At 40.5% G+C, this 21,555-nt stretch overlaps 1 protein-coding gene across 2 annotated transcripts in view; it reads left to right on the forward strand.

The window, feature by feature from the left end:
• The window catches only part of LOC126199239 (RNA-binding protein 33-like), a 222,544-nt gene that overhangs the window by 64,929 nt on the left and 136,060 nt on the right, over window positions 1-21,555 (forward strand). For both annotated transcript variants that reach the window (XM_049936032.1, XM_049936031.1), the window contains exon 6: window positions 9,279-9,400. In XM_049936032.1, coding sequence (XP_049791989.1) covers window positions 9,279-9,400 — 122 coding nt within the window. The remainder of the gene's footprint in view (window positions 1-9,278; window positions 9,401-21,555) is intronic.

The following is a 21,555-nucleotide window of genomic DNA, read 5'->3' on the forward strand; positions in this document are numbered from 1 at the left end:
GTAATGTAATTGTGTACCACTGACTGTGGACAAACACAAAGCACCAAACTAAATTACAAATAATTGAGCATAACAGCACAAAATACGAGTTAAATAGTGTAAAACGAATCTAACAGTGACGTTTCAATATAAACGTCACCACCTTTATGTTCAAATCTACAGAAGTAATTGGATGTGGTACAGTCTTTTATCGTCAGTTTACTTATTTGACTTTCAGTTAGTTCATATTCACTGTTGCTCAGTAATTTTGGCCAGATTTCACTTATGAGTATTCCTGTTTATAGTTCCTTTTTACCAATGTTTTGAATATTCTGATGTAGTGCCCTTACATAATTTTTGTTTAGCTGACTTACTACATGTTGCAGACTGTATCCTGAAAAAACATTCTATAGCTTCTCATTTTTTGAATGGTGCTTGTATTTGACTGCTTCATCTAGAGCATCTGATTTTTCATCTCCATCAGGCCATATAGGTTTAAGCCTATTTGTTTCTAAGAACAGTGCTTTAAAAGAACAATCCATTGAAGAAGCTTTCCACATCCTTGATCTGGTTATCAAGAGGTTAGAATAAAAAGAAAAATGTGATACTGTCCACTTACTGTCCTTAAGGGGAGTTGGAACGCCCTATCCCGACAATGTTAAATTTAGTGACTTAGCTTCCTTGTATTTCAGGAATCACTGTAACCATTGACATGAAATTTTTACAGGCCATTAAACTTTATGTGCGGAGTCTGCTGAACTACAATAATTGCATTTCAGCCATTGCTTTTAGAAATAATTTTTTTTAATTACATGGTTAAAATTTTGTATACCTTTTTGTACGTTATCCTAAATAATTTTAATTATACATAACATTATGTTCTTGTATTAGTTCAGTAGACTCAGGACATGTATGTCATTTTACTCCCTGAAAATTTGAATAGTCTACACGAAGTGGTTTCTGAGATTTAGGGAAAAATGTAACAGAAAATGTAAATTTTCAGGAACGGCTTCTAAAGCTTCAAAAGACTGTAACTCACTTAATATATGCTTAATTTTTTTATTTATAGTCTCTCAGAAGCACCCTGCACCATACTGTATGTCATCCTCTTGATCGTTTTCCAAGTTTTTTCTCCTTTTCTTCTTTCTGGACTCCTTAGTGGCCAGCTGTACTGCCTACTCTGCTTTATCAATGCAAACCTTGTCCATCCGTTCAAGCTCTCTGATGCAGTTTGCTCCAGGATTAACTCCCACCATATGCAGTAGCACTTTCACCCTACCAATGTTGCTATCATTAAAAGCAATAACAGCATCACTGACACCCCCCCCCCCCCCCCCACACACACACACACACACATACACACACTTTAGTGTCTTCATTCGAACAAAAACATTTTTTGGTAAGCAAGTCCATCTAAGTTTATTGGACAACTCATTGGGATTTTGAGTCTGACCATGCAGACACTTCTTCAGTAATTCAGGATTTGCCAGGTCTCTGTAAATAGGTTTTGTGATATCCATGACTGCTGCTGGGATGGAATGTTACAGCTATATGAACTGTTTGAGTACTGGGCATTGTGGTAATTGCACCATGAATCAGGTCCAGGAGGGCAAAGGTGGTGTACTGGTTTTTCATCCGTTGACAGTCTGTGGAAGAAGGTAGCCCATACTGCCTGCTTCATTTTCAACAAATCCTCAGTAATATTTCTAGTGGCCATCCCATAATACTGCTGTAGTTCATCAGTCATTTTGTCTGTCAACCTGCCTTTATGGTTTTACCATCAGAAAGTTTCTTGTCTCTCAAACTTTGTTTCAACTTCCTCAACTTGGTGCCCATCCTCTTCTGGACGTGACCAACACATTCCAGTTTTGTGATAATCTTCTCACCATAAGGCTGAGTGACTACTACACTGTTATATGCTTTTGAGTCTCCATTACCAAATAACTTAGTGTGACACAATCCTGTTTTGTTCACAGATCAACTAAAATTTTCAATAACTGCAGAGGCCTCCATATCACCACTTGTTCCTTCATAATTTCTATCACAGATACACCCTTCTTCATTTCCTGATTTATGATGTTTGGTTAAAATCTGGAAATCTATTACCTTTCCTGTATCCACACTGGTCACCGTAGTAACATAATTCTTAGAACCGTAGCTGTGCTTCTGCCAAGTGCCATCAAAAGCTACTGGTATGTTGGTCATACCATCATTTATTTCAACAGCTTCATTTGCAGCACCCTTCATTGCCTCACATGCTACAGATTCCACAGCAGCTCCAATAAATCCTGCATACTTGTCGATTTTACAAGGTGGGCATGGCATATTCATCACGGCACACATTGTTTCTGCTGCAGTGTGTCCTTTGCCAATAGCTCTCAATCCATAAAACCACCTAACATTTACTTCAAAATAATTATCTTTACACTTATCAGAATTTCAAAATGAATGAGTATATTTACAACTGGCACAATTAATGATAAGTTTCCTGGCTAGTCCATTTGATACCTCACTGTAGCTAGTCCATTTGATACCTCACTGTCTTCATGTAAACTAACTGGCCCTCCGCATACTTTACACCCCTGCATTCACCTAACACCCTTGTTAGGCTGTGTAAATCTATCAGAATATAACCTAACTTACCATTTACATCACTTTCGTTTTGAAAAACTGTGTATCACAGTATTTTATTTTAATCTTCGAAACACTAATGGGTGTTTCTCTAGATACTGATGAGTTTGCCTGTATTTCATTGTCTCTAACTTCACATGTTGAACACAGTGTTTCCCTTTATTTGAAAATCTATTACCATGAAACCCACGTTTCTTATAAACACTTCGTTTTGGCTTCATACTTTACTTTTTGTGAGATTTACCAATCTATTCATCACTTTTCCTCAGAAAAACATTAGCTCTTCAAAATACAATGCATGTTTATACTATGAAACTATATGATACTGTTTTTGACAGTGCTACCAATACAAACACGTAATTTAACCTTTATAACACAGGAATCCACAGCCTTCTATTTAAAAATTAACGATTTTATTCGATGTTGAAGTAATGCATGTAAAAATTTTAACATCTTCAGCCATTGTAGATTATATTTAAAAAAAAAAAAATACTTCTCATGTGAGTTTATAAGTGTCACATCTATCGTTTTATTCAGAAAATTGCAAATTTTATAATGCGATAAAAATCCGAAAAAGTGAAAAAAAAATCTGTATTAACTTCCCTTAACACGTTTTTACTCTGAAGCAAAAGAAAATTTTGTACTTCCTTTTCAGATATATAATCAAAAGTATACCTAGTTTTATGTTTAATATTGCTGTTTGTTGCTATCACATGTACTACAGTCAATTATTTGAAAAATTATGTATCCAAACAATATCCATGTCTAGTTTATTTTCCGTGTATTTATTTAGTTTTTGAAGAGCTTAAGTGGAACTCCTCTTTTGCAGTTTTGATTTTGAAGGGTCGTCAAAAAATGGTGTGTATAATGGTGGATAATTACTTTTTAAGCGTGTACTTTATAAAACATTAGTGAGTCATTTTATTAATTGTATTGGCTTTGGATTCACAGACCCTAATTTTATATAAGTTTGTTATTTCACAAACTCATTGGTAGTTTCTGTTTTTGTATCAGATGTTTCAGAACTGTAGTTTGTTTAACATTCTTCATGTGACTTTTTTCTTATATATGTCTGCTTGTGTTTGTATATGTGTGGATGGATATGTGTGTGTGTGCGAGTGTATACCCGTCCTTTTTTCCCCCTAAGGTAAGTCTTTCCGCTCCCGGGATTGGAATGACTCCTTACCCTCTCCCTTAAAACCCAAATCCTTTCGTCTTTCCCTCTCCTTCCCTCTTTCCAGATGAGGCAACAGTCTGTTGCGAAAGCTTGAATTTTGTGTTTGTGTTTGTTTGTGTGTCTATCGACCTGCCAGCGCTTTCGTTCGGTAAGTCACATCATCTTTGTTTTTAGATATATAAAACGAAAGCGCTGGCAGGTCGATAGACACACAAACACACACACAAAATTCTAGCTTTCGCAACAAACAGTTGCTTCGTCAGGAAAGAGGGAAGGAGAGGGAAAGACGAAAGGAAGTGGGTTTTAAGGGAGAGGGTAAGGAGTCATTCCAATCCCGGGAGCGGAAAGACTTACGTTATGGGGAAAAAAGGACGGGTATATACTCGCGCGCACACACACACACACACATATCCATCCACACATATACAGACACAAGCAGACATATTTAAAGACAAAGAGTTTGGGCAGAGATGTCAGTCGAGGCGGAAGTGCAGAGGCAAAGATGATGTTGAATGACAGGTGAGGTATGAGTGGCGGCAACTTGAAATTAGCGGAGATTGAGGCCTGGTGGGTAACGGGAAGAGAGGATATATTGAAGAGCAAGTTCCCATATCCGGAGTTCGGATAGGTTGGTGTTGGTGGGAAGTATCCAGATAACCCGGACGGTGTAACACTGTCCCAAGATGTGCTGGCCGTGCACCAGGGCATGTTTAGCCACAGGGTGATCCTCATTACCAACAAACACTGTCTGCCTGTGTCCATTCATGCGAATGGACAGTTTGTTGCTGGCCATTCCCACATAGAATGCATCACAGTGTAGGCAGGTCAGTTGGTAAATCACGTGAGTGCTGTGATCGTGTACACCTTCCGGGTTACAGGACTGGAGTAGGTGGTGGTGGGAGGGTGCATGGGACAGGTTTTACACCAGGAGCGGTTACCAGGATAGGAGCCAGAGGGTAGGGAAGGTGGTTTGGGGATTTCATAGGGATGAACTAACAGGTTACGAAGGTTAGGTGGACGGCGGAAAGACACTCTTGGTGGAGTGGGGAGGATTTCATGAAGGATGGATCTCATTTCAGGGCAGGATTTGAGGAAGTCGTATCCCTGCTGGAGAGCCACATTCAGAGTCTGGTCCAGTCCCGAAAAGTATCCTGTCACAAGTGGGGCACTTTTGTGGTTCTTCTGTGGGGGATTCTGGGTTTGAGGGGATGAGGAAGTGGCTCTGGTTATTTGCTTCTGTACCAGGTCGGGAGGGTAGTTGCGGGATGCGAAAGCTGTTGTCAGGTTGTTGGTGTAATGGTTTAGGGATTCCGGACTGGAGCAGATTCGTTTGCCACGAAGACCTGGGCTGTAGGGAAGGGACCGTTTGATGTGGAATGGGTGGCAGCTGTCATAATGGAGGTACTGTTGCTTGTTGGTGGGTTTGATGTGGACGGACGTGTGAAGCTGGCCATTGGACAGGTGGAGGTCAACATCAAGGAAAGTGGCATGGGATGTCGAGTAGCACCAGGTGCATCTGATGGAAGCGAAGGAGTTGAGGTTGGAGAGGAAATTCTGGAGTTCTTCTTCACTGTGAGTCCAGATCATGAAGATGTCATCAATAAATCTGTACCAAACTTTGGGTTGGCAGGCCTGGGTAACCAAGAAGGCTTCCTCTAAGCGACCCATGAATAGGTTGGCGTACGAGGGGGCCATCCTGGTACCCATGGCTGTTCCCTTTAATTGTTGGTATGTCTGGCCTTCAAAAGTGAAGAAGTTGTGGGTCAGGATGAAGCTGGCTAAGGTGATGAGGAAAGAGGTTTTAGGTAGGGTGGCAGGTGATGGGCGTGAAAGGAAATGTTCCATCGCAGTGAGGCCCAGGACGTGCGGAATATTTTTGTATAAGGAAGTGGCATCAATGGTTACAAGGATGGATTCCGGGGGTAACAGATTGGGTAAGGATTCCAGGCGTTCGAGAAAGTGGTTGGTGTCTTTGATGAAGGATGGGAGACTGCATGTAATGGGTTGAAGGTGTTGATCTACGTAGGCAGAGATACGTTCTGTGGGGGCTTGGTAACCAGCTACAATGGGGCGGCCGGGATGATTGTGTTTGTGGATTTTAGGAAGAAGGTAGAAGGTAGGGGTGCAGGGTGTTGGTGGGGTCAGGAGGTTAATGGAGTCAGGTGAAAGGTTTTGCAGCGGGCCTAAGGTTCTGAGGATTCCTTGAAGCTCTGCCTGGACATCGGGAATGGGGTTACCTTGGCAAACTTTGTATGTGGTATTGTCTGAAAGCTGACGCAGTCCCTCAGCCACATACTCCCGACGATCAAGTACCACGGTCGTGGAACCCTTGTCCGCCGGAAGAATGACGATGGATCGGTCAGCCTTCAGATCACGGATAGCCTGGGTTTCAGCAGTGGTGATGTTGGGAGTAGGATTAAGGTTTTTTAAGAAGGATTGAGATGCAAGGCTGGAAGTCAGAAATTCCTGGAAGGTTTGGAGAGGGTGATTTTGAGGAAGAGGAGGTGGGTCCCGCATCCCGTAACTACCCTCCCGACCTGGTACAGAAGCAAATAACCAGAGCCACTTCCTCATCCCCTCAAACCCAGAACCTCCCACAGGAGAACCACAAAAGTGCTCCACTTGTGACAGGATACTTTTCGGGACTGGACCAGACTCTGAATGTGGCTCTCCAGCAGGGATACGACTTCCTCAAATCCTGCCCTGAAATGAGATCCATCCTTCATGAAATCCTCCCCACTCCACCAAGAGTGTCTTTCCGCCGTCCACCTAACCTTCGTAACCTGTTAGTTCATCCCTATGAAATCCCCAAACCACCTTCCCTACCCTCCGGCTCCTATCCTTGTAACCGCCCCCGGTGTAAAATCTGTCCCATGCACCCTCCCATCACCACCTACTCCAGTCCTGTAACCCGGAAGGTGTACACGATCAAAGGCAGAGCCACATGTGAAAGCACCCAAGTGATTTACCAACTGACCTGCCTACACTGTGATGCATTCTATGTGGGAATGACCAGCAACAAACTGTCCATTCGCATGAATGGACACAGGCAGACAGTGTTTGTTGGTAATGAGGATCACCCTGTGGCTAAACATGCCTTGGTGCACGGCCAGCACATCTTGGCAAAGTGTTACACCGTCCGGGTTATCTGGATACTTCCCACCAACACCAACCTATCCGAACTCTGGAGATGGGAACTTGCTCTTCAATATATCCTCTCTTCCCGTTACCCACCAGGCCTCAATCTCCGCTAATTTCAAGTTGCCGCCACTCATACGTCACCTGTCATTCAACATCATCTTTTCCTCTTCACTTCTGCCTCGACTGACATCTCTGCCCAAACTCTTTGTCTTTAAATATGTCTGCTTGTGAGATGTCTCAGACATATATTTTACCCACGTGGAATGCTTCCATATATATATATATATATATATATATCTCCAGATCTGGATGGATATGTGTGTGTGCGAGTATAACATTCCACGTGGGAAAAATATATGTAAAAACAAAGATGATGTTACTTACCGAACGAAAGTGCTGGCAGGTCGATAGACACACAAACAAACACAAACACACACACAAAATTCAAGCTTTTGCAACAAACTGTTGCCTCATCAGGAAAGAGGGGAAGGAGAGGGAAAGACGAAAGGATGTGGGTTTTAAGGGAGAGGGTAAGGAGTCATTCCAATCCCGGGAGCGGAAAGACTTACCTTAGGGGGAAAAAAGGACAGGTATACACTCGCACACATGCACATATCCATCCACACTAGTGGTGGGGATATGTGCGATGGATATGTGAATGGATATGTGCGTGTGTGCGAGTGTATACCTGTCCTTTTTTCCCCCTAAGGCAAGTCTTTCCGCTCCCGGGATTGGAATGACTCCTTACCCTCTCCCTTAAAACCCACATCCTTTCGTCTTTCCCTCTCCTTCCCTCTTTCCTGATGAGGCAACAGTTTGTTTCGAAAGCTTGAATTTTGTATGTGTGTTTGTGTTTGTTTGTGTGTCTATTGACCTGCCAGCGCTTTCGTTCGGTAAGTCACATCATCTTTGTTTTTAGATATATTTTTCCCACGTGGAATGTTTCCCTATAAAAACACAGATGATGTGACTTACCGAACGAAAGAGCTGGCAGGTCGATAGACACACAAACATACACATGAAATTCAAGCTTTCGCAACAAACTGTTGCCTCATCAGGAAAGAGGGAAGGAGAGGGAAAGACGAAAGGATGTGGGTTTTAAGGGAGAGGGTAAGGAGGCATTCCAATCCCGGGAGCGGAAAGACTTACCTTAGGGGGGAAAAAAGGACAGGTATACACTCGCGCGCGCACACACACACATATCCATCCAAGTAGTTTAACTTTGTATTCACCTTCTCCTCTTTACCGAATCTACCATACAATTTTATCTCGCCCATATATACTCAGTAATACGTAACCCACTTCTAAACCATAACCAAAAATTTTTTTTTCTTCCGCTTTCAACAATACAACTGCTACAAAATGCACCATTTCCAGTTCACAAACAGTTCCTTTCAGCTATTAAACAGCCATTTCGGCCAGTTCCAATAACTTTCGCTTTTTTTCCATTTCCGTTTTTCCCACATCACTGATCTTTTTTAGCCGTTTCCCGTAGGTTTTAACGTCATTATTTCTTCGTCAGACAATTGTTAGCCTCATTTTCACAATCTGCCACCACAAAACCACTCCTTTTAATACATTTACACGCAGTTTTTTCGAAATTTTCCCGAATTGCTCCACCCTTTAACGTGTTTTGGCGGCAACACAACCACATAACCTTTGTGCACATCGTTGTCTACCAACCCAAGTTCACCACAAGATCAACATAGCCCAGCTATAACCAACACCTTTTCACCTTTTTTCTCACCAGATCTGGATGGATATGTGTGTGTGTGCGAGTGTATACCTGTCCTTATTGTTTTCCTCATGAACGTCGTTTCATTAAGTAAAAGTGCTAGGAAATTTATTACGTTTTGTGAAAGTGGGTGCAAATTAACATTATGAACATAAGATATTTGGTGAAACGATAAAAAATGCTGTAAACATTAGGAAAGTTTTGGCAATGTAAAAACGGGGCTATTGTGTACCTCCTTTTACACAAATTGATCTTAGCCTTAAGGTAGAAAACTGCTTGACTGATGTTCAAGATTGATTGCCATTTGTCTTTGAGCGCCTTCACTTGTACAGAACTTTTGTAGTTTCAGTTGTTTGGCCGAACAATCATTATACTATGATACAGAAAATGGTTCAGAAATTACTTGAAATATGTATTTCATTATGAGATAGTTTATTTTTATGTTATCCTAGAGGTTGATAAAATATGGTGACTGAACTTTATAATCCCTCACATTCCCCCACTTTTTTTAAACAAAAAAAATCATTTGTATATTATTTCTTGTTACTTGGAGAAGTAGAATATGTATGTATAGTTCTGAGGATATGTTCTTATTAAAAGTTCTTGTGTTTACAGATAGTGTAATTCCTTCAGATGATGTTAATGTAAAGAGGAAATGGAGAGGAAAGAAAGGATGGGCTTATTCGCGACAGTCGGGATCTAACATGCGTGGTGGCTTGAATCAGCGATTTCACCAGGTAATTTTCAGTCTAAAACTGGTTAAATATTGTTATTAAAATTTACATTGAAAATAACATTAATTTCCATGGCTGTCACAAGATAAATTATTTTATGTGCAGAGATATGAGAATTTTTATCATTACATCCACCTTTCTTTTTGCCCTGTAAGGTGACTGCTATCAGTCATCATAGTAAATTTGTGTACAATGTGTGCTGGGAAAGTAATGAGTCAAACATACAGATCTACTGGTCAGGTCTCCAGAGGTAGCAGTTGGTGCAGTTCGTCGTGCAAATGATGTGGAGCTCAGTTGTGTTTGTGTCATCACAGATTGCAGATCAATTGTCAAATGTAGGTATTACTGAGAATTATTCCATGAGTAAAAGTATGAGGCAGAATCAGTCAGTGATATACAGTGAATTTTTGCACGTAAATCACAAATTTGGTGACTGAAATGCTTTTTTTAAGACAAAATCTACAGGAAAGATACTTTATAGTTAGTAAAAAGCTGAGCAGGCAGAGACATTAGCTGCATGTCACTGGTAATAAAAGTATTCCTCTTGAAGCAATTTCCGGCACTGCTGTGCCATCCTCTTTGTGACACTGATCATATGCCATTGAATTTTGGCTTTGCCTTAGGCTTCCTGTTGGTTATAGACTCCGGGCGTGCTGCAGTGTATGGCAAAACAGCAAACAACATTCCCCTGTTTTCAATGATAGTGTTGAAATGTGTCTAGAGATATTGCCATGTAGAACACAGAATTGAGAGCAGGGTCTTCAGCAAGAACTAACACTTTACACTGAAATAACTTTTATTGAGTACAAATGGTAGAGGTGAACTGCTTACCATAGCAGAGAGTGCTCGTATTTATACATACATAGAATGTTCTAGCAATTTACAATATTCAGTAATATGTAACGATCAGAAATTTGCAGAAGTCAGAAATGTTAAATCATAAATACTTGTAGTAGGTGAGAATTAAACTGGTGTTCATGTTGCCAACCAGAGGTATGTGATATACCACATTTGGCTTTGCCCCCCTCCCTAGCAAAACAGCAACTCCCTATTCTGAGTGTTCTATGACTTCCTAACTGTGGTTCTTTAGTGGCTCTTCACATGGTGGTGGTGAATCTTTGTGTCCTCTTGCACTCATGAGCCAAAACATTGCGACCACCTGCTTAATGGCTTCTTTTTCTGCTGTTGGAACTGAATACATCACTGATTTTGCATAGCAGGGATCTGACAGTTTGTCTGTAGGTTTGTGGAACTATGTGGCATTAGATGTCTATGCATAGGTTATGTAATTCACAGAAACAATAAGCCACTGATTTTCATATGTGGTGATGGCACCCGATAGTGACCCAGGTGGGTTCCTTAGGATTTACGTCAGGTGAATCTGGTCACCAAGACATCAGTATGAGTTCACTACAATGCTCCTCAAAACACTGTAGGATGGTTCTGGCTCAGAGACATGGACAGTTATACTGCTGAAAGATGACATTGCTGTGGGGAAGACATCAAGCATGAATGGATGCAGGTGGTTCAGAGCTGTCAGTGTGTCTTCGGTTACTACCATAGATCTTATGGAAGCACAGGACAATGCCTCCTGTAGCATAATCCTGCCCCCATCAGCAAGCACCCGTGGTGTGCTGCATATTTTCAGCCGGCGTTCACCTCGATGACTGTGTTTGTAGAAGAGACCATTGACCTAGTGAAGCAAAAATGTGATACACCTGAAGAGCTGATACATTTCCATTGATCAACAGTCAAATCCTGATGGTCATGTGCCCACTGCAATCATAACTGACAATGTTGTTATGACACAATGTTGTTATGACGACTTTGGGGTGGTCTGCTGTGGAGTTCCATGTTCAACAATGTATGGTGAACAGTATGCTCCAAAACAGTTGTGTGTGCACCAGCATTGTGCTCTTTTGGCAGACATGTCACAGATCACTATCTGTCCTACTTTACAGATAACACAAGCCTCCAGGCCCCACGTTCAGCGAAGAGCCACGGACGTCCAACCATTTAGTGTGTAGCAGTAGTTTCATTGACCTCCTACCTTTTCTCATAGATGCTCACAGTAGTAGTGCATGAAGATTTGACCAGCTTCACCGTTCTCAAGATTCTTGTTCACAGTTTCTGTGTAGTGATAATCTGCCCTTTGTCAAAGTTGCTCATCTCAAAGAATTTTCCTATTTGCAGCCCATATCTTTTCTAGGGTGATCCCCCATCCGTTTCTGCTCCACTTAAAGTACTTTTGTTAGCACATCACATGCACGCTACCCCACCAGGTGGCACCCAGCATCATGGTGGGCAGTGGTCATAATGTTTTGGCTGATCTGTGTAGTAACTGAATTGTTCACGAGTGATTACTTCCATCCGGGTATCAAAGTCGATGTAGGTTTTCAAGTTTTCCCTATTGTATGCACCTATTGTTGATCACCACCTCAGGGTTCTCATAGGGCTTGATGCAAAGGATATGGACAGCATTTCCTGCTCTTTCGCCTTCTCAGTGTAGGATCATCATCCTTGAGCGTTGTCGGCACTGTCCGACAAGTGACTGAAGCTCCTGCACAGACCAGAAAGCACATCAATATTTCTAATCGCTTAGCCTTCAACACAGGTGTAAAAATCCACGATGGCTCACTGGTTTGTGTTTGAGATTATAATGTATCAGTGTCCGAAAATCGTATTCACGTGAGCCCTTATGCTTCTTCTGTTCTAGGGATGAGATTTTCACAGTTATCACCCTAAGCTTCATCAGATTGAAATGGAAACAAAGTATCCATTGTTATATTAGCCTCTCAACCATGGATCAGGGATAAAAGTTGTGAATCCTGTGATATCCCGCTTTTCTGTATTTTATGCAAATTATATTTTCTATGGGAAACTTGACTATTTCTAGAGCTTGGGCAGTTGGTACAACCTTAGTGAGACCATAGTGGGTGATGTAGTCATTTCCATTTGTTGACTTGGACAACCTGACTTTGATAACCTCCCCGAGACATCAATTATCGTCCAGTGAACTGAAGCAGCTGCAGGAGCAATTGGTACCAGATGTCCTGGCAGTAACTGAGGCACGTATTTCCCATTGTTGGTATTCCCTACAGTGGCTCAAGTAATTTCTGCCAGATAAGTTGACATGCAGTCAACAGTACCTACTTATTATTTGTTTGAGGATCTTCAGAAATCCTACATGATGTCAAGGGCAGTGTGAAAATGCTTTAGACTGGCTGTCTGTAAATGAGCTGGGATGACGAGCTGCATTGTTCATTAGTGCTTCCTTGAGTTTGTATCCATTTTTGTGTAGTACTGTAATGACATATTCACCAATCAGTCCGTATAAGCGATGAGTGATGGGGGTTTGATCCCCATTATTAATATGGTGTTTCACACAGGGATGTTGTGTCTGCATTCTATCCCTCTGGTCTGGAAGATGCCCAAAAATGATGCAGAATGGTCAGCATTTGCAGACAATGTCTAGGCAGGACCTATTGGCAGCTGGATAGTAGATACCTCTGGTGGGTAGTCAGTAATGATCACCTAATCTAATTCTTCATCAGTGGAATTGAGCTGACCTACCTGGACTGGTTTCGCTGTCCCTATGAACACGCCCTTAGGGACAAATTGTGGTTGTTCATGGCAGCTGGTGATCCAGAGCAATTCTTGTCCACATGTGGTAGTAATGATTGTCATGGCATATAGAATTCTTTTGTAAGGCAGAGTATCTTTTTGCTCTCAGCTGCAGCTTCACTCTTAACTTAAGCATCCCCCCCCCCCCTTCCGGTGGAGCCGGCAATGTCGATGTTGCCCCCTTTGGTGAGCAGTCCACTTCTGTATTCTGTAGCACTGTCTCTGTTTCTGTGGCAGAGGTCATGACCTAAGCCTGGTCATTGTCTGAACTAGGTGGCCTTTCCTGTGGGGGGGGTGAGTTATTTAGCATCCTCGTAGTGGACGCCCTGATGGAGGCAAATGGCTGGTTTGGTAGGAACAGTGTACTGGTCTAGGAAACTGCCATGGAGGGTGTGTGCATTACACCATATAGGCAGACCTGCTGACATCAGTGTTTACTGGTGAGGCAGTAAATGGAGCAGGGCAGTGTTCCTGTGGAGTAAGACTGCCACGGACCTAGCCTAGCACTCATGCCAAGAGTTGTCTACAGTCGTAAGCCACCTGCACCATCTGTGTGCTGAATTGTTGTTTTTTTCATACACATATGTCCTTTAGTTAAGTTGGCACAGTGAGTTAATTCCCGCCACAGAGTTCTGTTCCCTGATTGTTACTGAGTCACTGTTGACCTGTCAAATACCACGCCGACAATCTTGAGTAGCAGCATTATCACACCTTCTGCAGGCACTAAATATGTTATACCTCTTTTTGTAATATAATACATCTCGGTCCAGAATATAGTGGGTGGTAAACTTGCTTTTCGGGGCAGTTTTCAGAGTTCCTTTTACTTTTGACTAAATAAGATCTGTGTTTTGCATGTGGCTCAGAAAATATTTGTGATATATCCATTTTTTGCCAATAAAACTTTTAGATCTGCCATCCTCTCCATACACAAAGATGATTCATCCAATCCTTCCTGTAAATGTGGTAATGCATCTGTGGCTCTGTTCTGTACTCCTGGATTTTCACCTGCCTCGAGATGACTGGGTGTTTGTGTTATCCTCATCATTTCATCATCATCATTCATGAATGTGTTAAGTTTGGACTGAGCAATGGTTGGGAATATGTATGGGCACTGATAACCGCACAGTTGAGCACCCCACAAACCAATCATCATCATCATCATCATCATCATCATCATCATCATCATCATCATCTGTCCTCCTTTACTGTAAATTATTTCAAAACAGAACTAATGTAGAGGTAATGTCCAGTATGCGTATTTGGGCATGCAGTAGTTTACAACTGAGTAGGAAACTTAATGCTTTATGGTCACTGTATATTTTGGTATGGTTACCCACTAAGCAAAAATGAAATCTTATTGTTTGCCCACAATATGGCTAAGGCTTCATGTTTGGTGGAGGTATATGACTTCTCATAATGTAACTTGGCTTGCAATACCTATGGTGTAAAACTTTAATCTGAAACCAAACATTTCTTAATCCAACACTTGAAACATCAGTGGTATAACATCTTTGCTTGACTTATTTCTCTGGTAGTCAAGTCAAAACCTGATTGGCTTTCTGCTGTCCATTCCCACATAATATGTTTCTTTAACAGTTAACTTAAAGCTTGACTATTTTGTGCCTGCTTTGGAACAAACCTTTAGTAAGAACTATGCCGTCCTATGAATGATTTTAATTGTTTTTGTTGCATGATGTAGGAAAATTTCGTACTGCTGTAATCTTGCTTTTAATGGGTGTTATTCCTTATGATGAAATGATGTGACCAAGAAATTTAATCCTCTTCCTTCCAAAATTTGACTTTTTAGGATTGTTGCTTCAGCTCTTCAGAATTTTTGTGGTACTTCTTTGTATCAATTTCAGATATATTTTCCATGTTGCAACTAATAACAAATTGTCAATATGAACGTAATAGTTGTCCCAGTACTTTATCCAAGGCTGCAGCAAATACACCTGCATTCACATTCAACCTAAATGGTGGAACTCTAAACTAGTAACTTCTTCCTGCAAATCTGGATGTTGTATACTTCCGTGTTTTTTTCGTCAAAGTGATTTGCCAATAAATCAATGAAAATAATCAATTTTTGAAAATATAATGTAACTGAATGGATAAAAAATCTACTCACCAAGTGGTGGCAGGAGTACGCACACGTGTGAAGGTTAAGGCAGGGTGAAGGGGAAGGAAGAGGGATGAAGAAAAAGGACTGATGAGGTTTACGAAAAGGGGAGGGTTTGGAAAAGTCACCGAGAACCCCAGGGCAAGGGAGACCTACCGTAGAGGATAAGAAAAAAGGATTGATAGTTGGGGACTGCACCAGGAGAGATATGAAAACCTGAGAGTTTAGAAGTGGAAGGTAGGGTAATAAGCAGAACAGAGATTACTGACAAAATGTTGTGCAAGAGTTAATAAGAGTAGAAACCTAAGTGCATTGTATGTGGAAGAGGTGGCGGGTGGGGAAAAATAGACAGATCAGAAAATAAAAGATATAGAAAACCAAACATGAGTGAAGGAAGGAATAGTTACTGAGAAGAAGTGCTGAGCCCAAGAAAACTGACATAAACTTAGGCCAGGTGGGTGGCAGGAAGCAAGAATTTGTTGTAATGCTGCTTCCCACCTGTGGAGTTCTGAGAAGCTGAAGTCTGGGGAAAGAATCCAGTTGGCATGTGTGGTACAACAGGCACCAAAGTCATGAGTGTCATTTTGTGGAGTTTGCTCTGCAACAGAATATTGTGCGTTGCCATTTTACACCCTTTTGGTATGTAAATTCTGCCTGACTGATAACTTTGTGGTGGTGATACCAATGTGAGAGACCAAACAGTGTTTACAAAACAGCTGGTACACAGCATGTAGTTTTGCAGGTTGCTCTCCCTTTGGTAGCGTATGTTTTGCCTGTTGCAAGGCTGGTATAGGTGGGGGTAGGAGGGTGCATGGAGCAAGCCTTACAGTAGGGCAATCACAGAGGTAGAAGCCATTGGGTATGGAAATGGTAGGGAGCATAGATGGGGAGGGGAGGCTATTCTGTCTAGGTGTGATGGACTGATGGACAAAATGTCAGGCAGAATTGACCTCATTTTAGTTCATGATTTTTGGGTCATTATAGCCTTGTCAGAGTAGCTGATTAATACATTCAGGACCAGGATAATTCTGTGTGTACTGAGTGACAAGAGGTGTATTCCTGTGTTTTTGAGGGATCAACAATACCAGGATTGGATGTGATGAAGCAGGAAATCTGCTTTTGATCTAAACTGGTGGAGTAATTACATCCTGTGAAGGTTGAGGTGAGAATGGTGGGTGTAAGAATCTGCATCTGAACAAATACATTTGCCTCGAATGCCCAGGCTGCCTGTGGGAGGGAATGTTTGATATGGAAAGGATAGCAACAGTCAAAATTTAAATACTGTAGTTTGTTAATAGGTTTAATTTGAACAGAAGTGTGTAGCTGACTCTCGGTGAGGGTGAGGTGAACATCAAGGAATGTGGCAAGGGATTCGGAATAGGATCATGTGAAGTTTTATTGAGAGAATGTATTTAGAGATTCCAAAAAATTTAACACGTCAGCTTCACCATGAGTCCATATGGGAAAGTGGTCACTAATGTACCTAAACCAAAACATGAGCTGAAGGTGTATGGATTCCATGTTAATCCCTCTCCAAGCAACCCATGGAAAGGTTGTCATAGGGAGGCTATTCTGGTTCCTATGGCTGTGTCCCTGATTTCTTTGTGTGTCCGACCTCAGAGTTAAAGTAGTTGTTGGTAAGTATAAAGTTGATTAAGGTAAGCAGGAATGACTTAATAGGTTTGGAATCAGATGGGTGCTGATTGATGTAATGTTCAGCAGCAAACCTACCATGTACTGGGGGATGTTGGTATAGACGGAAGCAGTGTCATTGGTGTCAAGCAAGGTGTATTATGAGAGTGGGATGGACACAGATTACAAATGATCTAGGAAACAGTTGGTGTCTTTGTGCTATAGGTTGCCCATGTTCATGAAGTAAGGCAGATATACATTCAGAGGTGCTTTGATGGCAGCAACTATTAGATGACCACGGTGATTGGGTTTGTGGATTTTAGGAAGAGATTTTGTATTGTCCCTTCATGTACCTTTGAGCAGTGATTTGGAGCTATGACCGACTGTGCTTAGTTTTCCTTATCGTGATTTGTCTTCCCTCCTTCATTCTAGCTCGAATGTCTGTTAATCTGTTCAAGTGCATCATTTGGTTGTTATTATTCCCACATTGTAATCACAGTCTCTCCAGTTAACGTGTTTGTGGTTGTCCAGTTGGCACCTATGGTTGTGTTGGTACCTATGGTTGTGATGTGACTGTCGATTTCTTTCACTGTTATTCACATCATGCATGCGACCGTTTGTTTCTCTTCAACTTAGAGCACATCGTGGTCATAGTACTCTGCTTTGTTTAGACACTTTCCAAAATATCTGTCAAGCATCCCACATCTTACATTGTACAGTTTATCTTGAACCCTGCAGGGCTGGTATTTTGACAAAAATAGTCTCAGACTCAGGGTATGTCTGGCATATGTTGGCAGCTTCTGTTGCTCACAGTGGTGTGTCACATGTCATATTGCCTCTGACAAATGTGACTGATTTTCAGTCCAAGTCTCTTGCAGTACACAGTGGGAAGCTTTATAAATATGACTGGTTGGTGTACATCGCATTTTCCAGGTATACATTCAGAAAATTACCAGTGCTGAATTTTAACATCCTCTGTCTGATATGTTATCATTATTGCTTTTGCTTTCGTAATGCTGGTAGTTTTTACAAAATTTTCTGGACTTGGGTTGCAATCTCAACAGGTGAGTTCTTCTCACAACATCAAATCATCAATGATGGGGGTTTGGACACTAATTGCTCTAATGTATGCTTGAATTCCATGTCAGAAGTGATGGGTTCAATGCCTTTTTTGTATTCCTGATTAATAGTTTTATGCATCTTGCCTGTATCCTCCAAAATCTCATGTTTGCATTTTTTATGTTGATTCAGTGCAACGTTTTGTGCTCTGATTAATTCCACTACGTGCATGTCAATGTGTGACTTGTAGTTTTCGAAAACCTCTTGAACTTTGCCGTGTAACTCCTTGGCCTGTGCTTTTTTCCATTCTGAGAATTTTTATCCTGCATTTTGTGCCACTCCTTAACTTTGTCATCAATAATTATGAGCAGTTCATCGCTGAAACCACATACCAATTTTTTTTCCATTGCTGTTTCCAATTTTTAAATTTTTACCATTAAATTTTGTTCCTGTTACTATCATTTATTATTGAAACATTGTTCATATTCTCTGAATTTGTTTGACAACACTTCTTTTATTACTTCAGTCTGAACGTTTTGTTCAAACAACATCTCTACAGATTCAGTCAATTATGTTTGCAAATTATTGTGTCATTGACTCTTGTAGATAAATCTTAAACTGAGTCACACTACTAACTTTTGCAGTTAATGCCTCTCGGGAACTTACCATCGCTGCCATTGGTAATGTCGAACTATTTAACTGTTCAAATAGCTTAGATCAGGGCTTCACATAAGATGTGCTTCACAAGCAATGGTGATCGCAAGCCAGCAAGGACTGTCTACTATACTCCCGCCTCCCATCATCTCAAGGAGTAGGCTGGGATCGATGTGCAGTACCCCCCCCCCCCTCCCCCCACCCCCACTGTCTCTACGATTATTCTCCTGTTGCACTGCAGATCTGTTGGGTCAAGCTGCATATCAGCATGAATTGAGTACTGGAACCTTTTTCACTACTACTACTACTACTATTACTACTACTACTACTAAACAACAGTATTGTCAGAAATTTGTATACCACTTGAAGAAGTTCTGTAAAATTTTATCATAGAAATCAAACAGTGGAAAATTCAGGATGGAATGTAAGAATTAAATAAATTGTATACCTCTAGCTACTATTTCCGATATCATGTATCAAGTACCATTTTCAGAGAGATTTGCTACACTCACTATCCTGATTCCAGTCATTCACCTTTGAACAGTCTACAGCACACTTTGTTGTCACATCAGCATGTTTCTCGTATCAACATTTTTTGTTGTGTACATTTCCCTATTGTCAAAATTTTTGCAGTTATCATTGTCTTTTGTTGTGCCACTTGCACTGTCATAGTTTTCACCATTGCTTGAATCATTAGAATCACTTTCTTCCAAGAAACACTTAGTTCTTGTTGTGGCTTCCTTTTTAAATAGGTCATTCAGTTTCCTGCTAATCTAGTAGGTTAGATATAGCTGCCACAATAGCTAATATATTTCTCAACAACTTAGAACAAAAAATCTTCTTCACTAATAACACATACACACACTAAGACACTTAAATAGTATTTCCAATATGTAGATGATACTCTGCTGCTAATAGACAGTTCTAACAATGAAATTCAACAGATACATGCAACACTATACGAACTTCATCCTAACATGAAATTCACTACAGGACATGAACACGATCAATTGATCAACTTCCCTGACCTAACAATAAAAAGCAGTAACACCACAAATTAGTTTAAAATTTACGGAAAAACTACGACCTCAGATAACATTATTAATGCAAATTCCTGTCATCCAAAAAAACTCTAACATGCTTATTTTCACACAGTGATTAACAGATTACATAATCTACCATTACAACAACCAGCTATTCAGAAAGAACTTGAAACTCTCAAATACATAGCACAACATAAAAGTGTTAATCCCAGTATAGTCAGCCAAATACAAGAGAAATATAAAATTCCCACACATGCCCAAATTCATGCTGACATAAAATTAATATGAGAAACATCAACTAAATGGAAAATCACATATATACTACGAATACACATAAGAAGTATATCAAACAAACTAAATCCACTATTAAAAAATACTACAGTGAGATTTGCGAACTGTACTGCACACAACATAAAAACACAAATCCATTCCAATAAAACAAAACCACCAACATACATATACCCAGATATCTATAAAACCAGTTGTAACAACTGAAAAAATCTACATAGGCCAAACAGGAAGAAATTTTCTAATTAGATGTCGAGAACACACCAAAAGAGTAACGCAAAATCCATCAACATTTTTCTGCCACTTGAAGATGGAAACCAATAACTACACAATGAAAATCCTACATACAATACCTAAAGGCCCAAAAATTACCATTTTAGAAGAAATAGAAATATGCGCGCGCGCACACACACACACACACACACACACACACACACACACACACACACACACAGATGAATAAGATAAATATATAACCATACAACGTCTATGATTTTTGTCAGGTAAAGCTGTCAAATTTATAGAAAATGAAAATTTCAAAAATTACTCAACAGCATCTACTGTGGAGAAAGAGTATATATATAATAAACAAAAACAATTCACTCAGCATTACAAATACAATAAGCAGAAATATTTGATAGCTACAACATCAACGATGTTATATGGAAGTACGTACTCACACACTGTTATAAACCAGTCAGATATATAATGTAAAAATTTTATAAGCTAAAAGCACTATATAATTACATATCCCTTGAAAATGCAATGCAGCCGAAATAAGTTTATTGCGTAAATGTACAACTCTTGAATAAAGCTTCAAAAAATAGCAGCATCCTAGTACAATAAATATATATAAAATGTTTTTAAATGATCCATATGATGGTAATGAATGTAGTCTGATAATATTTGTTCTCCTTGGAACCTTCACATATGGATAAGTTAGGATTAGTCTGAAAGGATGACATGGTGCCAGTTTTGTGTCTATTGTTGGTGGTGATGGTGCACCACTGACAGCACACCTCTCTCTGCTGCTGTGACAAGGGAAGACACGACAATGTTCATCATGCTGAAAGTCCATGGTTCTCCGGACCTTTTCGCACTGCCCTTGTGGGTACTTGCCTTGCCTTGTTGCAAGCAAGCCCATTACCTGACTCAGGGTTCCTGACATGGGTATATGACACTGCATAGCCAATTGAACTGTACGTTTGTCCTCTTGGGCACTTGTCACACGGAACCACTGTCATCCTGCAAGGTTGTTGAGTATGGTCTGTCCTGCTGAACCAGTTGATTCAACATTAACGTGACAGTCATGGGACACCCAACCACTAATATCACAGAATGGTAAACCACATCTTGACCGGCCTCCATTGTGTAGCTGTTGAATTTTTGACATGTGCTGCTAGAAGTTTATCCTTCTTATATGAGACAAAACTTGATCGTGTCACAAAGAAATAAAATTTCTGAGTGAGATTAAATGCCACTGCTTGTACATACTTTGAGAATTTGCGTTTAGATGTTAATCATTTGTATATCCAACAGTACAGAGCATTTAATGCCAGATTGACTTTTTTCACATACCATCTTTGTGGTGTCAAAATTTTAATGGCAAACAGTGTAAATAATTGGAAGAGTGAAAGTAACAGTTCACCATACAGTGGAGACATTGACACATCGATAAGCATCTAAATGAAGCTGAGAACTTTTCTAACAGGACATCATTTCCACATTTGACTGTAAAATTA

This window comes from Schistocerca nitens, chromosome 8 (genome assembly GCF_023898315.1).
Source record: "Schistocerca nitens isolate TAMUIC-IGC-003100 chromosome 8, iqSchNite1.1, whole genome shotgun sequence".
NCBI lineage: Eukaryota > Metazoa > Arthropoda > Insecta > Orthoptera > Acrididae > Schistocerca > Schistocerca nitens.